This window comes from Astyanax mexicanus, chromosome 3 (assembly GCF_023375975.1).
Source record: "Astyanax mexicanus isolate ESR-SI-001 chromosome 3, AstMex3_surface, whole genome shotgun sequence".
NCBI lineage: Eukaryota > Metazoa > Chordata > Actinopteri > Characiformes > Acestrorhamphidae > Astyanax > Astyanax mexicanus.
The window spans coordinates 50,574,377-50,593,969 of NC_064410.1; the positions used below are offsets into that span (position 1 = coordinate 50,574,377).

The 19,593-nt window shown below is 39.7% G+C and overlaps 3 protein-coding genes across 3 annotated transcripts in view; 1 reads left to right on the forward strand and 2 right to left on the reverse strand.

The window, feature by feature from the left end:
- Positions 1–19,593, reverse strand: part of rad21b (RAD21 cohesin complex component b) — a 634,821-nt gene that overhangs the window by 266,337 nt on the left and 348,891 nt on the right. The gene's annotated exons all lie outside the window — the stretch shown is intronic.
- gpr3 (G protein-coupled receptor 3) lies at positions 1,390–4,659 on the reverse strand. Its single transcript, XM_007245687.4, has 2 exons — positions 4,219–4,659; positions 1,390–3,233 (listed from the first exon to the last, which is right to left on the reverse strand). Exon 2 carries the CDS (start codon positions 3,229–3,231, stop codon positions 2,251–2,253), a length of 981 nt encoding a protein of 326 aa, XP_007245749.1. The 5' UTR covers positions 3,232–3,233; positions 4,219–4,659; the 3' UTR covers positions 1,390–2,250.
- On the forward strand, positions 10,873–19,540 carry cd164l2 (CD164 sialomucin-like 2). Its single transcript, XM_007245686.4, has 6 exons — positions 10,873–11,425; positions 13,149–13,256; positions 14,313–14,390; positions 16,638–16,667; positions 17,753–17,906; positions 19,039–19,540. The coding sequence occupies exons 1-6, from the start codon at positions 11,350–11,352 to the stop codon at positions 19,052–19,054; spliced, it is 462 nt and encodes a 153-aa protein (XP_007245748.1). The 5' UTR covers positions 10,873–11,349; the 3' UTR covers positions 19,055–19,540.

Genomic DNA, 19,593 nt, shown 5'->3' on the forward strand with positions numbered 1-19,593 from the left:
TGCAGTGTACTGTTTCATGAGCACTGCACTCTAACCGATTGAGCTTCATAACAAAGCATTACTACTTTTCTGATTAATGAGTAACCAGGAGTCACTCTGGCCTCATTAAAGTAGTCATTCTAAACATGTGTTTGGGCTCCTATACTGCACATTTTTACTCCCAACCGTGCAGTGAACACACAAATACACACAGTGAATAGTGAATTTCAGCATCCACATTTAACTGGTCAGTGGCAAGAAACCACATTGATGGGCACTTTAAACATACTTATAAAGGGGAGAAAAAGCACAGTTTTCCTGTCTGTTCAGGGGACTCAACCGACGATCTTCATATTTACATTCATACTTGTCGAACTCCTAGGTCACAGCTGTCCCTAAAACTCTGCTCCAGGTGAAGCTCAAACTCACAACCTCGGCATTGCTTCTCATTAACATCTACACAACTTGAATGGCCTGATAAATGAGTAACCAAGGGGTCACTTGGCCTCTTCTTATTAAACACCAGTGCAACTTTTAACAATTACATTAATTATATTTTTACTATTTATTTATTTATTTATTTAATGTGTCATTTATTTTTGCACAATAGCTATTGTCAGGTGTGGGTTGGAGTATAAAGCCCCCCAGTACAGAGCTGTGGGGCAGTGGAACTGTGTTCTATGAAATTATGAGGTGTATGTAAATAAGGTGTAAATGAATAAATAAAAACACCAATCATATTTAGTAAAGATATTCTATTGTATTTATCCTTGTTGAGGATGTTAGATGGTTAAGATGAGTTGGGGATGAGGTAGGGTGGTGACCATCTAACATTCTGACCTCACTAACACTATTGTTGCTAAATGCAACCAAATCCTTACAGCAAAGCTTCAGAATCTAAAAGAATCCTCCTGTGTACAGTACAGAGGGTGTTACTCCAACAAAAGCAGGACACACTCTTTTTAATACCCCTGATTTTGTGTATATGCAGTGTATTTGTATTTGGCTGTATTTGCAGTTACATAACAGTTTACCAGTGTTACTGTCTTAAGCCACACAAATGTATCTAAATCTGCCGTAACAAATATCATCAATAGAACCTTCCACTATTCTCATGCAGAGCTCAGTCTGTGTTCCGCCCTCAGAAATGCCTCTTGAATTGGCTCAGTGAATCGGCAGCATACAGGCAGGAGGCGTGATTCTCTTCCAGGGATGCAGTGGATTTATGTAATACTAGCTTTGATTTGTCAGCAGTGTGGCTTCATGCTGGATTAACTGAATGTGACAAGTGTGCTTTTGCAGGCAGAATTTCTTTACCTCTTTGAATGCACACTCATAAAAAAGACCAATCAAAAACCATCATTTTACAAAACATCATTGTTTATTCCTTGTAATAAACAAGACAACAGAGGTCATTTTAAAACAATTTGGTTTAAAAAGAACACATTCACGCAGACATGAAAATGTTTGGTGCACCATTCATTTCTCAAATGTGCAAACAGGACATTTATGAAGTATAAAAAACACATCCATCATTTTGCAGTAGTCATAGTACCAAGTACCAAATGGCAAGTAATTCAGTCCACAATAATAATAAATATAAATAAATAATAAATAAATAAATAGGGCTACACAATTGGCAATAATAGCATTCAAACAAAACTTGTATGAAAAGTCAAGTCATTGTTGTAAAGTGCAAATGTTTTTTTTTTTTCATGTTTAATTCCATCAATAATCTCTGAATGTCAGAGTTTTTTTTAAGTATCAGGCACAAATTGAAGACAATTAAAGCAACACTATACAGTTAAGGAAACTGTTTCAATCTTCATTTAATGTTTGGATGGAAACGCTACTGCAGTGGCATAGTAGAGGTCAGTTAATAATTTTTTTGTTCTGGGTAGTTAAAGACAAGTGAGGATGATTACACAGATTGTTTTTTTATCATAGAAACAGACCATCAGATCAGAAGAGGAACCTGAAACAGTACACATTATAAACATTTCTGAGAGTGACTGTGAGTCGTACATTACACACACGTAACACGTGACTCATTTATCACGAGCTAGGCAGAGATCTTGGCTATATAGTATTGGCACAGTGAAGTATTGTTGACGAGGAAGTGTGTATGTAGGCCTGTATAAGTGTGTGAGCGTGTGTGAGTTAATGGACTAATGAGTTAATTAGTAATGGAGTTAAAGAGTGATCCATCTTGGCACATTATGGCATATTTTCTTATGTGCTCTTCAAAGGGAATGTGAGGTTCGTCGGATGTTAGACATCGCTGGGTGTGTGTGTGTTCTTGTGGGAGGTGTTTGGCAGGCAGCAGCAGCAGGCTTGCCTCAGCACCCTCTGAATGTGTGTGTTCCTGTAGGCGTAGATCAGAGGGTTGAGCAGAGAGTTGCCGGTGACCGGCACCAGTGTGGCGTACGTGTAGAGGGCTGGCGAAGATCCGTCACCGAGAAGGCCGTAAAGGGCGAAGGGCACCCAACAGCTGGCGAAGGTGGCCAGGATGAAGGCAAGGGTGTGTACCCGGCGACGGGCATGTGTCCGTGCAGAGGGCAAAGTGTGCCTCTGGAGGGCGATCTGGTGTGAGTGGCGGAGGACCACCTGGCAGATCCAGGCGTTGAGCTGCAGCATGAGGGCCAGGGCCAGGAGGAAGCCACCACAAAGGGTGGCCAAGTGCACGCGGGTCAGTGGCCGAACAACGCTGCAAGATTCTCCATCGTCCAGGCAGTTCCATCCTAAGGCAGGTAGAGCCCCCTGCAGACCTGCCAGCGCCCAGCCCACAGCCAGGGCACAGCGGGTATGTGTGTGTGTGCGGCGAGAACCATAGGTCAGTGCTCTATGGAGAGAAAGAAATCGGTCCAGGGTGATGCCCAGCAAGGAGAAAACAGATGCACTGAGTGCACTGACTAAAAGTCCCATACTGCCCAGCTCCAGCACCTCCGAAGGCAAGCACCATCGGGACAGGAAGTGCAACAGCAGCCCCACTCCAGCCAGGAAGTCCGCCCAAGCCAGGCTCCCAATCAGCAGGAACATGGGCGCCCGCAGAGACGATGAAGAGAAGATGGTCACCACAACGATTGCATTCTCGCAGCAAATAAGGACACCTGACACACACAGGGCCACATCCCAAGGGGTCATCACTGCTTCAGCTAGTGGGTTGGGTGTGATTTGGGCCGGGGAGATCTGCAGGAGTGGGTCGATCTCCAGGACCACTTCTAAGCCCACTTCTGAGTCGTTAAGGGCCATCGCTGTAGACAGAAAAAGAAAGGGTGGGGGTTTTAATAAGTCAGATCCATCTGCAACCCATGAGTAACAGTTTTTGTAGACAAAGTCAAACCCTGAACCATAAGTGACCTGAATGCTATACACAAAAAATTGATGGAACCATTTGAATAGTTTGTTAGTTAGAAGACTTTGCTTGGATAGATCTTTTTCTTGAGAGAAAAGTTCTGGAAGATTGTTCCTCAAAAGATGACCAATATTATTATAGTCCAAAAACCCTATAGTACACCTTAAACAAGTTCTTCCAGAGTTCCTTAGTAAAGGCAATGACTCCATATGTAACTTGACAGTTCAATCAACCACTTGGTTTAAAATGGTTCTTGGCCTGGTTGGAAATGGCAAAAAATATTTCTCAGATCACTATTATTAGGACTGAAACAAATTGCATAGTAAAGGCAACGGTTCTGTATAGAATAATGATGATTTGAGGAACCATTTGAAATATTAAATGCTTCTTCATCTGCTTGGTTCTTTGCCACTGTGGAAAACCTCTTACAGATGGTTCTTTATCACACCAAACAAGAGTCTATTATACAACCAATGTACAAGTGAAGGTACCCTTTCAGTAGAACCATTTTCTTCTAAGTGTGTAGAAATGCATGGAACAAGTATTTACACCATCGTTTATTTACACCAAATCGTACAGATTATCTTCATTATCTTCATCATTCACATCCAACCAAACGGAACTCCTCTATTGCTGACTGAGATCTAGCTGGGTGAGTAACTCTCACTCTGCAGCGACGCACGAGCTCAGACGACGAAGGCGCGCGTGCTGGGATTACTGATGACATTGATGCTGATAGTGACGATAGAGAAGATGATGCCACTATAGACCAGGAGTTGATTTAGGGAGCATCCACACAGACCATATACCCCAATTACAGACCCTAACCAGACAGTCGTGCTCAGAAACGCGCGCGGAGAAAAAATACAAAAACAAAGACTTACTGATGATGCTCAGCAGACAAGCATCCAGGTACCGTGGCGCGCGGGGAGAGCTGAAACCGGAGCTCCAGGTAAATCACGGGGGAGGGAAGACTGATCAGCGCGCTTAGGTGCAAAAGCCCGTATCTCCTCAGTGGAATCTCCAGAAGTTCTCTAGTGCAAAGTCCTCGGTCTGATCGGTTCTTCTTGCGCGCGCTCTTCTGTGTGACAGTCTGATCCTCCGCGCTCTCCTCCTTCAGTGAGTCCCTTCTGACGTCAGCTACGACGCAGGGGGTCGATTCCCCCCTCGCGCAGCCAATCAGAGAGCCCGGCGAGACGGAGCCCACTGGCGTAATTTCATTCATAAAATGCCGCAATGTTTCACCCCGCCCACTGCGACGGACAGAGACGAGGGGAGCGGGGAGAGAACGGGCGCGCGCGCACACATACGAACACACACGCACGAGCGCGGGGAACTACGGGAACGACACTGCCTGCTGTCTGCTCGGGGTTTACTGTGATTTATTGCAGGGCTGTGGGCTGTGGAAGAGCATGGGCGAGGAGAGGACTTCATTAACACCATGATGATGATTATCACCAGAATTATCACTCGTGCGCGCTCGTGTGCACAGTCAGGTCCATACGTATATGGACAGTGACACACAGTGCACTGTTCGTCATTCTTATTTTCCCTCTGTATACCAAACCTGTGGGTTTGAAATGTCAATCACACAGTTCAGAGATGACAGCATTCACACAGTCCCTCATTTTCACACATGCAAAAGTGGACAAGATATTTTTGAATCCCTGGATGAAAATTCTTCGCAGTTAAATAACGGTCTTTAGTCATTGCCAAATGCTAAATTTCACTCTTAACATGTTTTAAAAAGGCGTTCATCATTATTGCTGATAGTTTGTGGGTCTTTCCGTCATGGGCCAAATCCCATTTCTTTTTGTAACCCTTCTGTTTGTTTTTGCGTGGAACATTATGTTTGAACTGGCTCTCATCAAGACCACCGCAGGAAAGGAAGACCAAGGTCCAATCTCATTTCTCTTTTGTACCCCTACCCCTTCTTTTAAGAGAGCTATAAGGGCAAGGGATGAAATCCTCCACATAAGAACTGAGACAAACTTTTAAGCACCCTATACAGATATATAGATAGCAGTGAAGCGCTAAGGTTTAGCAACCTAGCATTTGGTAACTACTTATCCTTAAAGCATCGTATGTCTTCAAAAAGGGTACAGGTGGTGCAGCAATTAATTATTATTGTCCATCTCTCAATTCCTCTGTGATAAAGAGCTGAAACTAGCTTTTTTAATTTTTCTGTTCCACCTTAAATGCTACAGCCTCTGCCATTTGTTGCACCACTGAAAGTGGAATGGGTAAGTTAGCTTGATAGCAACTGAGACAAACATAGCATTTTTTTATGCTTGTTATGAAGAAACCAGTCGTTTCTTTGGTCATTTGTCCCGCTATCTTCACAGTGCCTTCTCAAAGCCCTCTGACTGGAATATGCCTATGAAACATCCCTGTTTGTAGGGCCATGTAGCCCTAACACTTCCTACCCTTTCAGCCTAACAGACATCCTACCCCTAGGAGTGAACACGCAAAACAAAGGGGTGTGGGCAAGAGATTGGGCCGTGTGTCTTGGGCTGAACAGTGAAGCGCCATTGCTGGGCAGTGGTGGCTAGTGGTTAGAGAACTGGGTTATCCTGGTCTACAAAACAAATACTGTTGTTGAACTCTTCTGTGTCCAACACAAGTAGGGTAAATATGGTTGTCTTGTGTTGTCAACTGTCAAGCGTTTGATTGATTTTGAGAAGATCTAGCTCTACACACTTCAAAATCATATTATCAATTATATCTTCAGTAAACACCAGTAGTTTCACTGGTAGTCATACACCCTCATCATCAATCATCAGTGCCTGTAGCCCTTCCTGGGATTTATAGGAAACTTTCTAGTTTACTACATGAATGTGAATTTGGGCCAAAATGCATTGCGAGACTCTTGTTTCCAAGCAACAGACAGTGGAATGAAGTAGAGGTGATGACAGTTGCTGGTATAAGTAGTGATAATTAAAAGCCACCTGATGCTGAATTTCTGATATTTTCCTTGAGGTTGATAATGATAGGCATGTGTTGCCAAGCAACATAGATAAAATACCCCATGAAAAGTGAATTGCTTTTCCGTTAATGTGTGTACAGGCGTTTACGCACAGTTCAGCCGCTCACATTTGTTTATGTGACTTGTACTGATGCATGTTAATGAAAAAGGGTCTGAATTAAATTGTATATCTAGCTCGACCACCTACTGAATTAGAGAATGTTTCCATATATAACACGAAACTCCTAGGGGGTAGGGATCCATTTGGGTCACAGCCACTGCTCTATAAGAAATTTATCATATGACAGTATATTACAGTGTTCTATTGTACAGTGTAAAATCGTGTTCCAGTGTTCCTTATAACAGGGTTATATGACAGTGTAGTACACTGTTTTATATTACAGGGTTATATGACAGTACGGTTCCACTCTCTATACTACAAAATACCTCATTGTTCTGTGGTACAGGGCTATATGACAGTGTTTTAGAGTGTTCTACAGTGTAACACACTGTGGTATAGGGTTATATGACAGTGTGTGACAGTGTAATGTGACAGTGTTCTTTTTCACAGTGTAATATGACAGTATATATAATGACACTGTGACACACTGTTCCCCACTCTGACCCATATGGCCCAGTGTCCCAGAATGACTGATTGCTGTCTGTATGTCTGGGTATCTGTGTGTCGGTCCGGGTGAGTCACCGCTGTCCGTGGTGCTGAATCTCCTTGGTAATGGGAGTAGAGCTGATGGCTGTGACGTCAGTCCTGCCTGCGTGGCTGAGCTGTGTGTTCACCTTCGCTCGTCTTTTAGAGGCCCTGGTGCATCTCACGACTTTATCACCAGGCCCGGGGATCGCCGTGCACGCGCAGGAGCGGGCGCGCGCCTCCCCGCCATTAAACCAGCGGTGTCAGATGCTGATGGGAAAACGAGCGGAGTGACATAATTTCCTGGCAGATGAAGGGGATTCTCGCTCGGGCCGGCGGAGATAGCGCGGGGGCGGCGCGCGGGGAGCGCGTGCCTGCGCATCTCAATACTACTAGTGGGCGAGGAGAGGAGAGAAGAGGAGGGGAGAGGGGGCTTTAAGTTGTATAAGGGCATACACTTCCGGTGCTTTCCTGCTGCAGCTAGACACAAAAGAACAGTGCATAGTGTTTCCAAAACATTAAAACACCCTGCAGAACAGCTGCAGCTCACAGTGTTTAATATACATGCTTTAAATGATCATAACTGAGCAATAATGCATCTTACATCACATTTAATATAAATATTATAGCATAAACCAACTGTGTTTAATCCCTGCTGCTGCATAGACATGTGTGTGTGTGTGTGTGTGTGCATGCGTGTGCGTGCGTGCGTGCGTGTGTGTGTTAATTTTGATGTGATTCACTGTGAGAGAAAGTCATGTGCACTGCTCTGCCATTTCCATGGCAGCAGGGAAAGTGTGTGTGTTTAGGAGAGCGTGCGTCTGTGTGTCTGGGTTTGTGTTTAGGAGAGTATATATGTGTGTGTGTGTGTGTGTAGGCGTGTGTGTGCGTGTGAGGGGACTGCGGAATTTCTCCCAGTTACCTAATATGAACAGCGCATGCGCTGTCTGCTCACCCGGCTGCCTTTACCGTCCAACACCGAAGGATGAGCACACTGTTCATACTGCTTGGTGCATTGTTGCGATCTGTGGTGAGTGGGTGGGGGTTATGTGTGTTATGAGACATTGAAAAAGGAGTGAGATAGACTGACAGAATGTCTGAAAGAGAGAGATATAGAGAAAGAGGCAGGGAAAGAAAATGACATACATAACCAGAATATGACTGTTTGAAAAAAAGAGAAAAAGAATCAGAAAGGAAGAAAGAAAGAGAGTCAAAGCAAGAGAAACTGATCATTTTGGAGAAAGAGAAGAAAAAACTGAAAGAGGTACAGAGAGGCAAACAGACAGAAAGAGTGAGCAAAAAAAAAAAAGAAAGATACATAAAAATAAAGAGACAGAAAGTGAGGGAGAAACTGACAAAAAAGAGAGAACAAGAATAGCAGACAGAAAGAGAAATAGACTGATAGAAAGACAGATAGAAATAAAGTGAGAAAGAGAGAAGGAGGGCAGCCAGGAAGAGAGAAAAGAGAGAATGAAATAGAAAATGGCAAACAAAGATAGTGAGAGAGAGACGGAGAGAGGAAAATGACAAAAAGAAACAGAAAGTGAGAGAAACAGACAGAAAGCACAGAGAAGACAAAGGGAGAGAGAGAGACAGGCAGACAGAAAGTCAGAGACAAAAAAACGAGAGCGTGAGGGACAGAGAAAATAAAAATGTAGAGATTGTAGAAATTGTAGTGAAAATTAAATTATTGTTGCTTTTATTTAATCATAAAACAAACTCTGAAACAAAGTCTGAAAGGCAGAGAGAGAGACACACACAAAAACAGATAGGGGCTGACAGAAAGACAGAAAAGAGAGAAAATGAGAGAGAAAGAATTATAACAAAACAGCAGAAAAGAAACAGGAAGAAAAAGAGATACAGATATTTTAATTGTTATAATTTACTTCTTCTTGTTTTTTTTTACTGTTGCCTTTATTTTATTGTATTTGTTGTTGTTATTGTAATGCTTTGGAAATATTGTCAGTCATGCCAGTACGTCTGCGGTGAATCTTGAATCTAATAAGAGAGATGGAGAGTGGGAGAGATAAACAGACAGACAGTCAGACAGACAGACAGGACTTATGCACTGTTGATGGGATAGTAGGAGGATGAGGTATTGACGGTAAGGAGTGGGAGTGGGCTTTTCCACAGTCACCCACCACAGTGCATTTCAATGAGTTTCTGCCAGTTTGCACCACCATCCCTTTTTCTCACCCTCCCACACACGTGCACACACACACATACACACACACACACACAACCTAGAAATCCTGCTCCAGTTTAGTTTGCAATGCTGATAGGAGTTATGGAAGAGTGCTCATTATTGTACAGAGCTGTGATTAATCTGTGCTTAATACTGACAGCTGCTCTGAGAGTGAGAGGCGTGGACTCAATGAGGGGGCTTTGAGCAGAATACCAACAGAGGAGTGAGGACAGAGCATGAGACTGCAGAGCTGTGAAGGACTGGAGAGTGTGAGTTATGTAACTATACCAGACATTCTCCAGTATACACACACACACACACACACACACACATTCTACACAGAATTGCTTATGCACTTTCAAATCTCTGCAGTGCCATGAGACACATGAGAGACAGACAGAGAGAGAGAGATATGAAAACGTATTAGAACACATCGTTCATTGTTTTTTGTTAAAAATAAGGATTATAAAAAAGGCTGCTTTTGTTGGAGTAACAGTCTCTACTGTCTAGGGAGGGCTTTTTACAAGGTTTTAAAGCACTGCTGTGACAATTTAAATTCTACTGTAAAATAATTTACAATTTTAAGTGAAGCAACTGCCAACATGGACAGATCAGGGCAAAAGCCGAATCTACAGCAGACTTAAAAGTGGGTAAAATAATCTCAAAAATTCTAATCAGCATGGGTCCTACAGCTAACCCTTGGCACAGTTGATGTCAATGTAAATGCATATACCATGTACAGTGCTTCTAAAAAATAATTTACCGCTTGGAAATGGAAATGGAAATGGATTCATGACAATAATTTTTTTTACAATAATGTACATTAAAATCCTTACCAAAGTGAAATGGTGTGATAGCATGGGAAAATCCTATAGATCCAGCATTATTATTGGTAATTAATGTATCTGATTTAAATATAACAGATAAACACAGAATGGTATGGCTTGCTGGTCTAATTTGAGCAAAATAAGATTATTCCTCAGAGGTGGCCCTTTCCACATAATCTTAATATCTGATATTGGCTATCACAGCTAATTTGTTTAGCAATGTTAGAATTGTCCACAGCTAGAATCCATAGGCCAAATCATCTACTTTTGAGACTTGGAAGCAAATTTGTTGGGATATATGAGACAGATTGGAACCCATGTGAGGCATATTAAACTATGTATTTATTAAATCCATGTTATGTGTATGTATGTATGTATTTATTTAAAGGTGTATGACTTATGTTTTTGGGTGTATATGTGGGTTTGGGCTGTATGTGCAGGAAAAAAAAGGGGAAAGGTGGACGTGTGGGAGTGAGAGGAATAGGGAGGGTTCTCTTTTTTAGTGTCTGTTCTTTCTGACCTCGCTGCTTTGTAGTGTTATGTTTTGGCAATTGTTTAAATAATTGAGAAAAAAATAAATAAAAATAAAAACCTGATCACAAAAAAGAAAAAATATATATATATTTGACCATAATTCCATTAATAAAAGCGTTGAAAGTGTAAAAGTTTTTGTGGGCACTGTGTACACTATGACACTATCATCACAGCAGTGCTGAGAATCACCCACTTCCCGGATACAAGCTGTTCTCTTCAGTGCAAACTACAAAGTGGTCCTGTAGTTTAGCAGACGAACAATGAGCGTGAAAACGAGGAGGTGCATTAATGAAGTGCTCAGTTAGTGTGTATGTGTGGGTGTGTGTGGTGGTGGTGGGGGGGGTCTTCATTAGCGTTTCTGTGAATGTGATAATGACCAGACATTGTTCTTTAGAGTTTGAGACAGGGAGACCGGCTGTCCAGTTGCCAAGTAACCTGTCTCGTGTTACCTTCCAGACTCTCTGATTCACAATGCATGATGTCAAGACACACACACACACACACACACACACACACACATAGCCACTCATTGCACACACTTGTCTCTGCATCACAACTCACTAGACCTGCTCTTTCCTGAAGGACGCAGCTATGATGATGCTGTAGTTTTAGTTAGGTGTGTGTGTGTGTGTGTCAGACTGCTTGTGTCTCAGCATGCACATATGGCATCTGAGTTTGTGTCTAGTTTCTTTAGTTAGTTACTTTTAAAAGTCGGTTTTTGTGCTTTTAATAGATTGACGTGCTTCACAGTCCTCAGGTTAGTCATCAGGTTTTAATTGACTTGTGTAAACGTCTGTGTGCTCATCTAAACTTCGAGAACATCCACACAGAGAGTGTGTAGGCAGTGCAGGTACCAGGATGAGGTGTGTAGCAGGGCTTCTGTGCTGTTCTGTGCTGCTAATGCAGCTGATGACCATCATCTCACAAACTGCAGGTAAGAGTCATTAAAACATTTAAACTTCTGTGTGTTCAGGTTTCATTCACTCTTAGCAAAAAGGATTTTACATATTAACTAATTATAAAGTTTATTGACTCTTTAACTCTTTGCTGTGAAGAATTGACTATAATCTATTATAGATCTTCCTTGTATTTTACAAACCCTTCAACCAGGCAAGGATCTAGTTTAACATTCAATTGTTTTTTGAGTTGTTAAGGTTCTATAAAGTCTGAAGAACCTTTGCAGAAACGTTTTAAAGTAGACAATGTATTACTTTTAACATACAGTACTATCTAATAAATTCTGAACCTTCAGCTTTAACTATTAAACTCCCTCCTCTATCACTTTTCCCTTAGTCCTGTGTCAGTATCTATTCCCTATCAGATTACTCAGCTGTAAAACACTCTTCTATTCCTGTACAACATTTAATCTTTGGTGTTGTGAAAAGAAACTTTAATTTCCTAAATGGTAACAAACTGCAGGAAAGCAGACAAAAGCAGGAAAATGTGAAGACCCCATTTTCTAAACATGTATTAATATAAGATATTATATAACTTTAGTTATCCCAAAAAGTCACTTAAAGACAATTAACACATACAAATGATAAATAAAATATACCTAGTAAATAAATAATAATAACAAAAACACTATATTTTAAATAGAGATTTTCACAGAAAGCAAAAATACAGGCCCCAAAATAAGCCTTCAGAAAGAATCAATATTCTGGGCCATATAACAAATGGATAGACACTTAAAAGCTATGCAATAAATGACTATAGCAAAATTATTTAATAAAATCTTATAAAAAAGAGTTTAACAGGAGTTTTATTTCTTTCTCGTGTAATGCTGCAGTTTTGGAGACAATAAATATCCACTTATGTCAGCAAAATGGCAGCTTTACAGGAGAAGCAAATTACCTTCTTAACTTTTATGTAGGTTAAGGTTAAAATAACTTGAAGCATTGCTATTGGTCTGCCTGACTCAAATATCATTAAAATTTAAATATGACAAAAGGTTTTAATATGAGAGCACCAAAAAAAGCACCTGAAAAAGAGATCACTGGACCAGAATTATTCTTTATATCTGTTTAACAATATACTGCAGGTGTCATGAGAAACAAAAAATTGGAACTTTATACATTAAGGACAAAGTACTTTTGCCATGAAGAAGAATTCAGCCTAGTACTGGACAACACAGAATTGTAAATCAAGGTTTTCACTGAAGGCCTTTAAAATAACAAACTTATTCTTTTTTTGTTTTACTCCATCATAATAAAACTATAGTCCACAACTAGACTTGATCCCAGTCTACTAATAAAATAAATACTAATATAATAAAAAAAATCGAATTTATACAGCTAGGCTAAAACATACTCAACCAGGCTTTTAATGTAGCAACGTTTTAATAATAACTAAAAGTCAGAAATGCGTGACAACACAGCATTTAAACTGCAATTTTGAATTAATTGGAAAAAAAAACTCAATAACTCAATAACAACTATTTAAAATGTTACATTTCATTTAAGTATCTTAAGCTTAACCTAAATCATAAACTAAGTTACAGCCTTTACTTTATTGCAATATTTCATGGACAGCATTTAAAAACCTGAGGAATGTTTACACACAGTGTATGACATCATAGCAGGAGTGCTGTTTGAGGAGGATCAGCTGCTGGTCTGGATTAGTCTGATCAGCTATTGGCTTGTGTGTTTGATTTATAGATTATTCAGCCAGTGGAGACTGTTCTCAGATCACTTCATGTGATCGCTGCACCACTGGAGACCCCACCCTCAACCTGACAGGCTGTATCTGGAGAAGCTGTGACAATGGTGAGAAAACACACACATACAAACACACACACATACATACACTGAGTGATACACACAAATACAGCAATAAAAATGTTTTTTTTAATATATATATTTTTGTCAACTGTCTCTCTCTGTTCCACACACACTCAGTCTCACAGGCTCAGAGTGACATGTGATTCCACTCCTGTAGAGCGCTCTCAGGAACAGCACTGTGAATAATTAAAACACACACACACACATGCACACAGAGGCACACAGAGGCACAGCAGCCTTCACACATAGACATCGTCCTCAGTGAATAATTCAGTGCTATTATCTACCCAGAGGAAAATGTAGTGTGTGTGTGTGTGTGAGAGAGAGAGAGAGAGAGAGAGAGAGAGAGAGAGAGAGAAAGAAAGGAGAGAATGAAAGAAAAAGAGAGAGGGGTATATATTTTCCTGCCCTTGATCTTACAGGTAGCATTCAGACTGTAGCTATTCCTCTTCTTCTGCCTGTAAAAGTGATAAAATCACTCTGTGTACTCCTCACTCTGTGCACTCCTCACTCTGTGTACTCCTCACTCTCTGTACTCCTCACTCTGTGTACTTCTCACTCTGTGTACTCCTCACTCTCTGTACTCCTCACTTTGTGCACTCCTCACTCTGTGTACTTCTCACTCTGTGTACTCCTCACTCTGTGCACTCCTCACTCTGTGTACTCCTCACTTTGTGCACTCCTCACTCTGTGCACTTCTCACTCTGTGTACTCCTCACTCTGTGCACTCCTCACTCTGTGTACTCCTCACTCTCTGTACTCTTCACTCTGTGCACTCCTCACTCTGTGCACTCCTCACTCTGTGCACTCCTCACTCTGTGTACTCCTCACTCTCTGTACTCTTCACTCTGTGCACTCCTCACTCTGTGCACTTCTCACTCTGTGTACTCCTCACTCTGTGCACTCCTCACTCTGTGCACTCCTCACTCTGTGCACTTCTCACTCTGGGCTCTGAGACACAGACTCGGGAGTGATCTGCTGCTGAAGCTGAAATTTCTGTTTCTGCAGTTGTTCCTAAATCTCCTGTCTTCTCTCCCTCAGACAATAACACACGCTGCATCTCTAGCACAGGCGATTCTGGAGACTGTGCAGTGTACAATGACACCAGCTCCTGCCCAGGTCAGTACAACAGATACACACCTTTCACACACACATATACACACATCCCGGAGTGGAAAATAATCCACAACTGTTCTTAAGTGTAGCAAGTTAAAGAATATTTATTTAATGTCTATTTATATGCTCATTTATGTATTAATTTTATTTATTACACAAATTTGATTCTAAAGTTTTTGTTTTGGTAGATATTTTTCAAATCTCAAATATATTACCAATAAAGGACCAATATGTATTATAATTTGGGTGCTAGGTCATAAACTGATCAGGATGTCTGAGCAGTTATTAAACAAACATGTTAAGATTAGGCATCGACATCTCTTGACAGCAGGTCTTCTGCTAGAATGTTCTTCTTTAAATTGTTTGTTATGTACCAGAAATCTGTCCATCTGTACATTATGCCACCTTCAATCATGTAATCTAATGTCATATTCACAAAATGAGTCATCAATACCACCACAAACTCATATTTAACAGTGGGAAACTCTGAGATATCTTTATGTTTTGTTTGGAGTTTGCATTGCACTTGAGCTCTGCTGGCAACAACAAAACAGGTGTAAACGAAAAATAAATCTTTTTTTGTCTGCAACACAAACCACATTAACAGAAATAATGCTTTATTTACAAACTGCTAATTTATAAATACAAGCTTCCAAGGTGGACTTGGAGGCAACATAAGCCTCTGATACCACCTACTTCCCATTTCCCAATCCTATTTATTTCCACACCCCAGGTTGGCAGGTATATAACACAATAGCAGCCAAACATGCAGCATGCTTCAGCAATTTTTGCCATGGAAGCAAGCAAGCGAACTGGAACAGAAACTGCATTAGAAATAGCATTATATGTTACCCAACCCCTGGCAACCTCCTAAAAACCTCCATCACTAGAGTAAAATTCAAATGCTATACTGACAATGTGTTTGATACATGAAGATTGCTTAAAGCCCAGAAGGACTGAGATTTACAAGACAGATGCCAAGCTAGCTGGTTTTCTTCTGAACTTAGCTAAGCAACAAGAAAAAACAATAAGCTACTACCCGAAATTAACTCAGAAATATGTTATCATTTCTAAGTAGCATCTATCTTCAATTTTTGGAGTTATTTTTGGGATAATGGACTGAGCATTGGTTAACGCAGTCAGTGGTGCATCAAGATAGTGTCGTACCTAGTACAACACGGATAGGTGGTTTCCCAGAAGGGAAACTGGCGCTCGCAACAGCTTACTGAAGTTGTCTAAGTTCACTAAGCATACAATTGTCAAAGTAAAAGCAGAACATAAAAGACAGACGAGAATTAAACTGTTTAAAGAAAAGAGAAGACAGGTTTATTTAGGGGGTAGTTTAAATCTTACAGGTTGAATTAAAAAACAGAAGTCCTCTGAAATATAGTGACAAAAAAACAACTTTTTATACTGGTAAAAATGGGTTGGACACTCTCGGTGGGCTGGCATACATGTGGGGCGTCAAGCTCCACCTCTTTTTTGATACATAATCTTTTCCATTTTTGGACATAATCATTTTCCAATCAATCAGATTAAAGAGTTGACCTGTTTTTGCTCATATCTTGTCTCATCTTATGGGAGACTTGCCTGTTCCGCTCTGCTAACAAGCTGTTGGCTCGCTCACTTCAGAAAGTTGTCAGTTCTCCCTAAAGATCGTAGGGAGTTAGGTGGTTTCTCTACCGTTAGTGTATGTCCACACTATCATCTTTGTTGCCAAATAATTCTGCATCTGCCCTTTCGTCACTCCTCTAGGGCCCAAAACCTTCTCACACACATACATACAGCAGCAGGAGTTCACTCAAAGGTCAAGCGCAGACCCTGTTTCAGAGTAATAATAACATACATTTGTATATCTATAGGCTAATAAATAAGCCCCACACTAGCTAACACCTGTAAGTTATAAAATCCATATGAGCTAGTTTATAACATGCAAATGACAAAAACATTGCGAAAGTATATATTCACTGATCTTACAGGGTATTTATTGGCTTATTGTTGCCATTGCAATGGTTCTTGGAAAGTTCTTGTCTTGCACTCGTTCATTAAGACTCCTGTCCTCAATCTGGTAACCCATGTGAGGCTTATGTCTGGATAAGTGGGTGACGCGAAAAACCCTTCCCAGTGTAGTGTTTTGATATTTGAAAATAGCCATTTTACATGCTTGCTGTCATTTATACATATTGTTCCTTTAACATTCAACTTTGTGTATGTGTATGTTTGTGTGTTTGTTTATGTGTATTTGAGCAGTTATTGGGGGTCCTGATGACATTGGTCCAGGTGAGCATTTTTCACCTACTTTCAGCTTCCTTTAACATTCACCTATACAATAACCTTTAATATATCCTTTATATTTACTATTATGTAAATATGAGGTGCAAAACTAATACACCTCACACTTAGTCAAAAATCAGGCCTTTTTGTCAAGCAATAACATTTGCTGAGGACGGCTCTGTCACCTACAGGGTTGGTTAGTAATGGATTACATAATCATTGTAAAAAAAATTACCCATAAAAATACAAAATAACAGTAATCTGTTATAATCTATATTATTCTATTATTATTCTATAATAACTACAGCAAAAATCAGATTACAGGTACATTTAAAACAGGGACTATTAGCTGGGTTAAATTACAGACTAAAACGATCACTACTCTTTTTAGCAGTAAAATCAGCTTAGAAAGACCCCATTCAAATTCAAGAAACAAATTAAAAATTGCCTTTAATCACATTTAGTACAAGTACAAGAAGTACAAGGAAATTAATCCATGTAGATGAGCTAGGACCATGTGTGAATAGTGGACTGCTAGACCAGGTGCGGTCTAAATCTCTTTTTTTCTCTTTTTAACTAATCTAGTGTGCAGGTGTATTTCTGTGTAATATTTTAGTGTTAATAGTAGTCTAAAAATCACAATAAATTGTATGCTAAATATTATAAGTTCCTGTTGAGAAAATAAAATACTCCATTAAGTGTTATATAATTATATGTTATATATTCTGAATAAAACAGAAGTCTTTTGCACTGCCTTGCTAAAAAATACAGCGTACATCAGCAAGCCAGACCAGAGTCAGCTCACCATAAACCAGTTTAGAAACATGGAATTCATGATGGTATTTGTTGAAATAAAATATACTTATTAAACTTTTTACATTATTTTTACATTAAATAGAAAATAAATACATTGAATTATTCTAATATAGTAATCCTTCAATACATTTGATACATTTTTGAACAGGTAATCAGTGGTTTGTAACAGAATACATTTTTAAAGAAGCCCTCCCAACTCTGACCACCCTTATGAATATTGTATGGTCTTAACTAAAATATTTATTTATTTCTCTCTTTCTCTCTCTCTCTCTTAGATGACTCCTCTTCTGGCTCAGTGCCACAGTTTTCACAGGCTTCTTTTGACCTGTCCAGTTTCATTGGTGGCATCATACTGGTGTTGGTGTTGCAAGCAGGGGCCTTTTTTGCCATGCGCTTCCTCAAGCCCAAGGACAGCACCTATGAGACCATGTAAGCATCTTTTATCATTTTCACATCAGCATTTGCATCAGCTTTTGTGTTTTGGAAGTTTTGTGTTCTGATATGCAATGAACATTAATGTAACACTATAAAAGCTAATGTTTGGATTTACTTTAAACTGGTTGATGAAAGGGGGATACAGTTACTCAGATAACAAACCTGTATAATTGTGATGAGCACAAAATAGGATCAGAATATACACCCCCAACCTTCAGGTGAATATGCTCCAACAATAGAAGACCACATCCAGTTCCAAAACAGCAAACTGAGGCTGCTTTAGGCTCACCAACACTGGACAATTAAATACTGGAAAAGCAAAGCCTAGTCTGTTGAATCTTAGGCTTCTGAACTTAAATAACTCAAAAGTGCTCACAAAACACAGGGTTGTATAGCATCACAAGATGGTGTTAGTTACAGTCCCCTCCAAAAGCATTAGAACAGTGAGGTCAATCCCTTCTTTTTGCTGTAGACTGAAAATTGGCGGTTGAAACAAAAGTGTTATCTTCTGAACTGTGTATCAGATCCAAATATAAATACCTGGGAATTAAAGCTTTAATGTTGACATTTTGTCTCAAATTCAATATTTATCTTTTAATGTCAAACCCAAATGTTTTTAGTCTACAGCAGAAATAAAAAGATTGGCCTCACTATTCCAATACTTTTGGATGGGACTGTATATTCCATTGGTCACATCAAGAAGAAAAAGCTTTCACTCATTGTTTACAGGCATCATTCATCAATGTATACAGAAAAATGTCAGAAGCAGCAAAAAGCAAGTAGGAAAAAACAAAGCCCATATTTGGACTGGCAAATGGGTCACTTAAGGTTCAGACTTATAACTGTAAAACGTTTCAGGTTTTTTTTCTCATCAGGAAAATATGATATAGTGTAGTATGTAATTAAGCTTATAAAGGATTGTCATCTGGCTCAAAGAAATTATCATAAACTATCAGAAGGGGGCTAAAGTTACAGAGTTATATGTTTAGATTACAGAGCAGCCGCTGTTCTAGCCTTCCAGCCCTCAGTCTTCCTGATTTAAGTCTGTATCCACAGTTTTTTATTTAACCAAATATAATAACAACTTCATGCTTTCTAATAAGAAAATTATTTTGTTTTTATCTAGTGATCAACCCCAGTGAGAAGATAAACCTGAGAAAAAAAGGAAGAACTATTGCAGAAGACGGAAATAGCGAAAATAATGAAATTGAATAATTTAGTGAATTTAAGATGTGGTGTTCTTTGGTTGGCTTAATGTTTTTTAAATAATGTTTGCATATGTGTTGTTTTGACAAATCTTGTGTCTGAGTCATATATTTTGGTGCTGCATGATGTCTGCTTTACTGTTAATTAATGATTTTCAGTGTGATTTGTTGATTTGAATAGGAAATACACAAAAATCCTGATACATTTTAGTCTAATTGTGATTTGTGTGTGTTGGTCCATGCAAGTATGTTATATTGTCACCGTAGTTTATGGTTTTCAGATTTTGAGAGTGCAATATCATAGATTGTCTATGTGTCTTTATATTTATTTTGTATGTTATTTATTGATACCCTGAATAGGTATTATGTTTTCCTTATTCTTTACCAAGCAATAAAGTGATGTGGTTATGAACGCAAGTTCTGTAAGAGTGTAATTGCAACATTGGACCAGTAGAGGGTAACACAACAGTACAAAT

What these genes read in the sequence shown, in the direction of transcription:
- gpr3 (XM_007245687.4), bottom strand. Translation starts at nt 3,231, where the DNA reads ATGGCCCTTAACGACTCAGAAGTGGGCTTAGAAGTGGTCCTGGAGATC.
- cd164l2 (XM_007245686.4), top strand. Translation starts at nt 11,350, where the DNA reads ATGAGGTGTGTAGCAGGGCTTCTGTGCTGTTCTGTGCTGCTAATGCAG. An exon ending in CATCATCTCACAAACTGCAG is followed by an intron (nt 11,426 to 13,148) that starts GTAAGAGTCATT and finishes TTTGATTTATAG; the next exon opens with ATTATTCAGCCAGTGGAGAC. An exon ending in CTGGAGAAGCTGTGACAATG is followed by an intron (nt 13,257 to 14,312) that starts GTGAGAAAACAC and finishes TCTCTCCCTCAG; the next exon opens with ACAATAACACACGCTGCATC.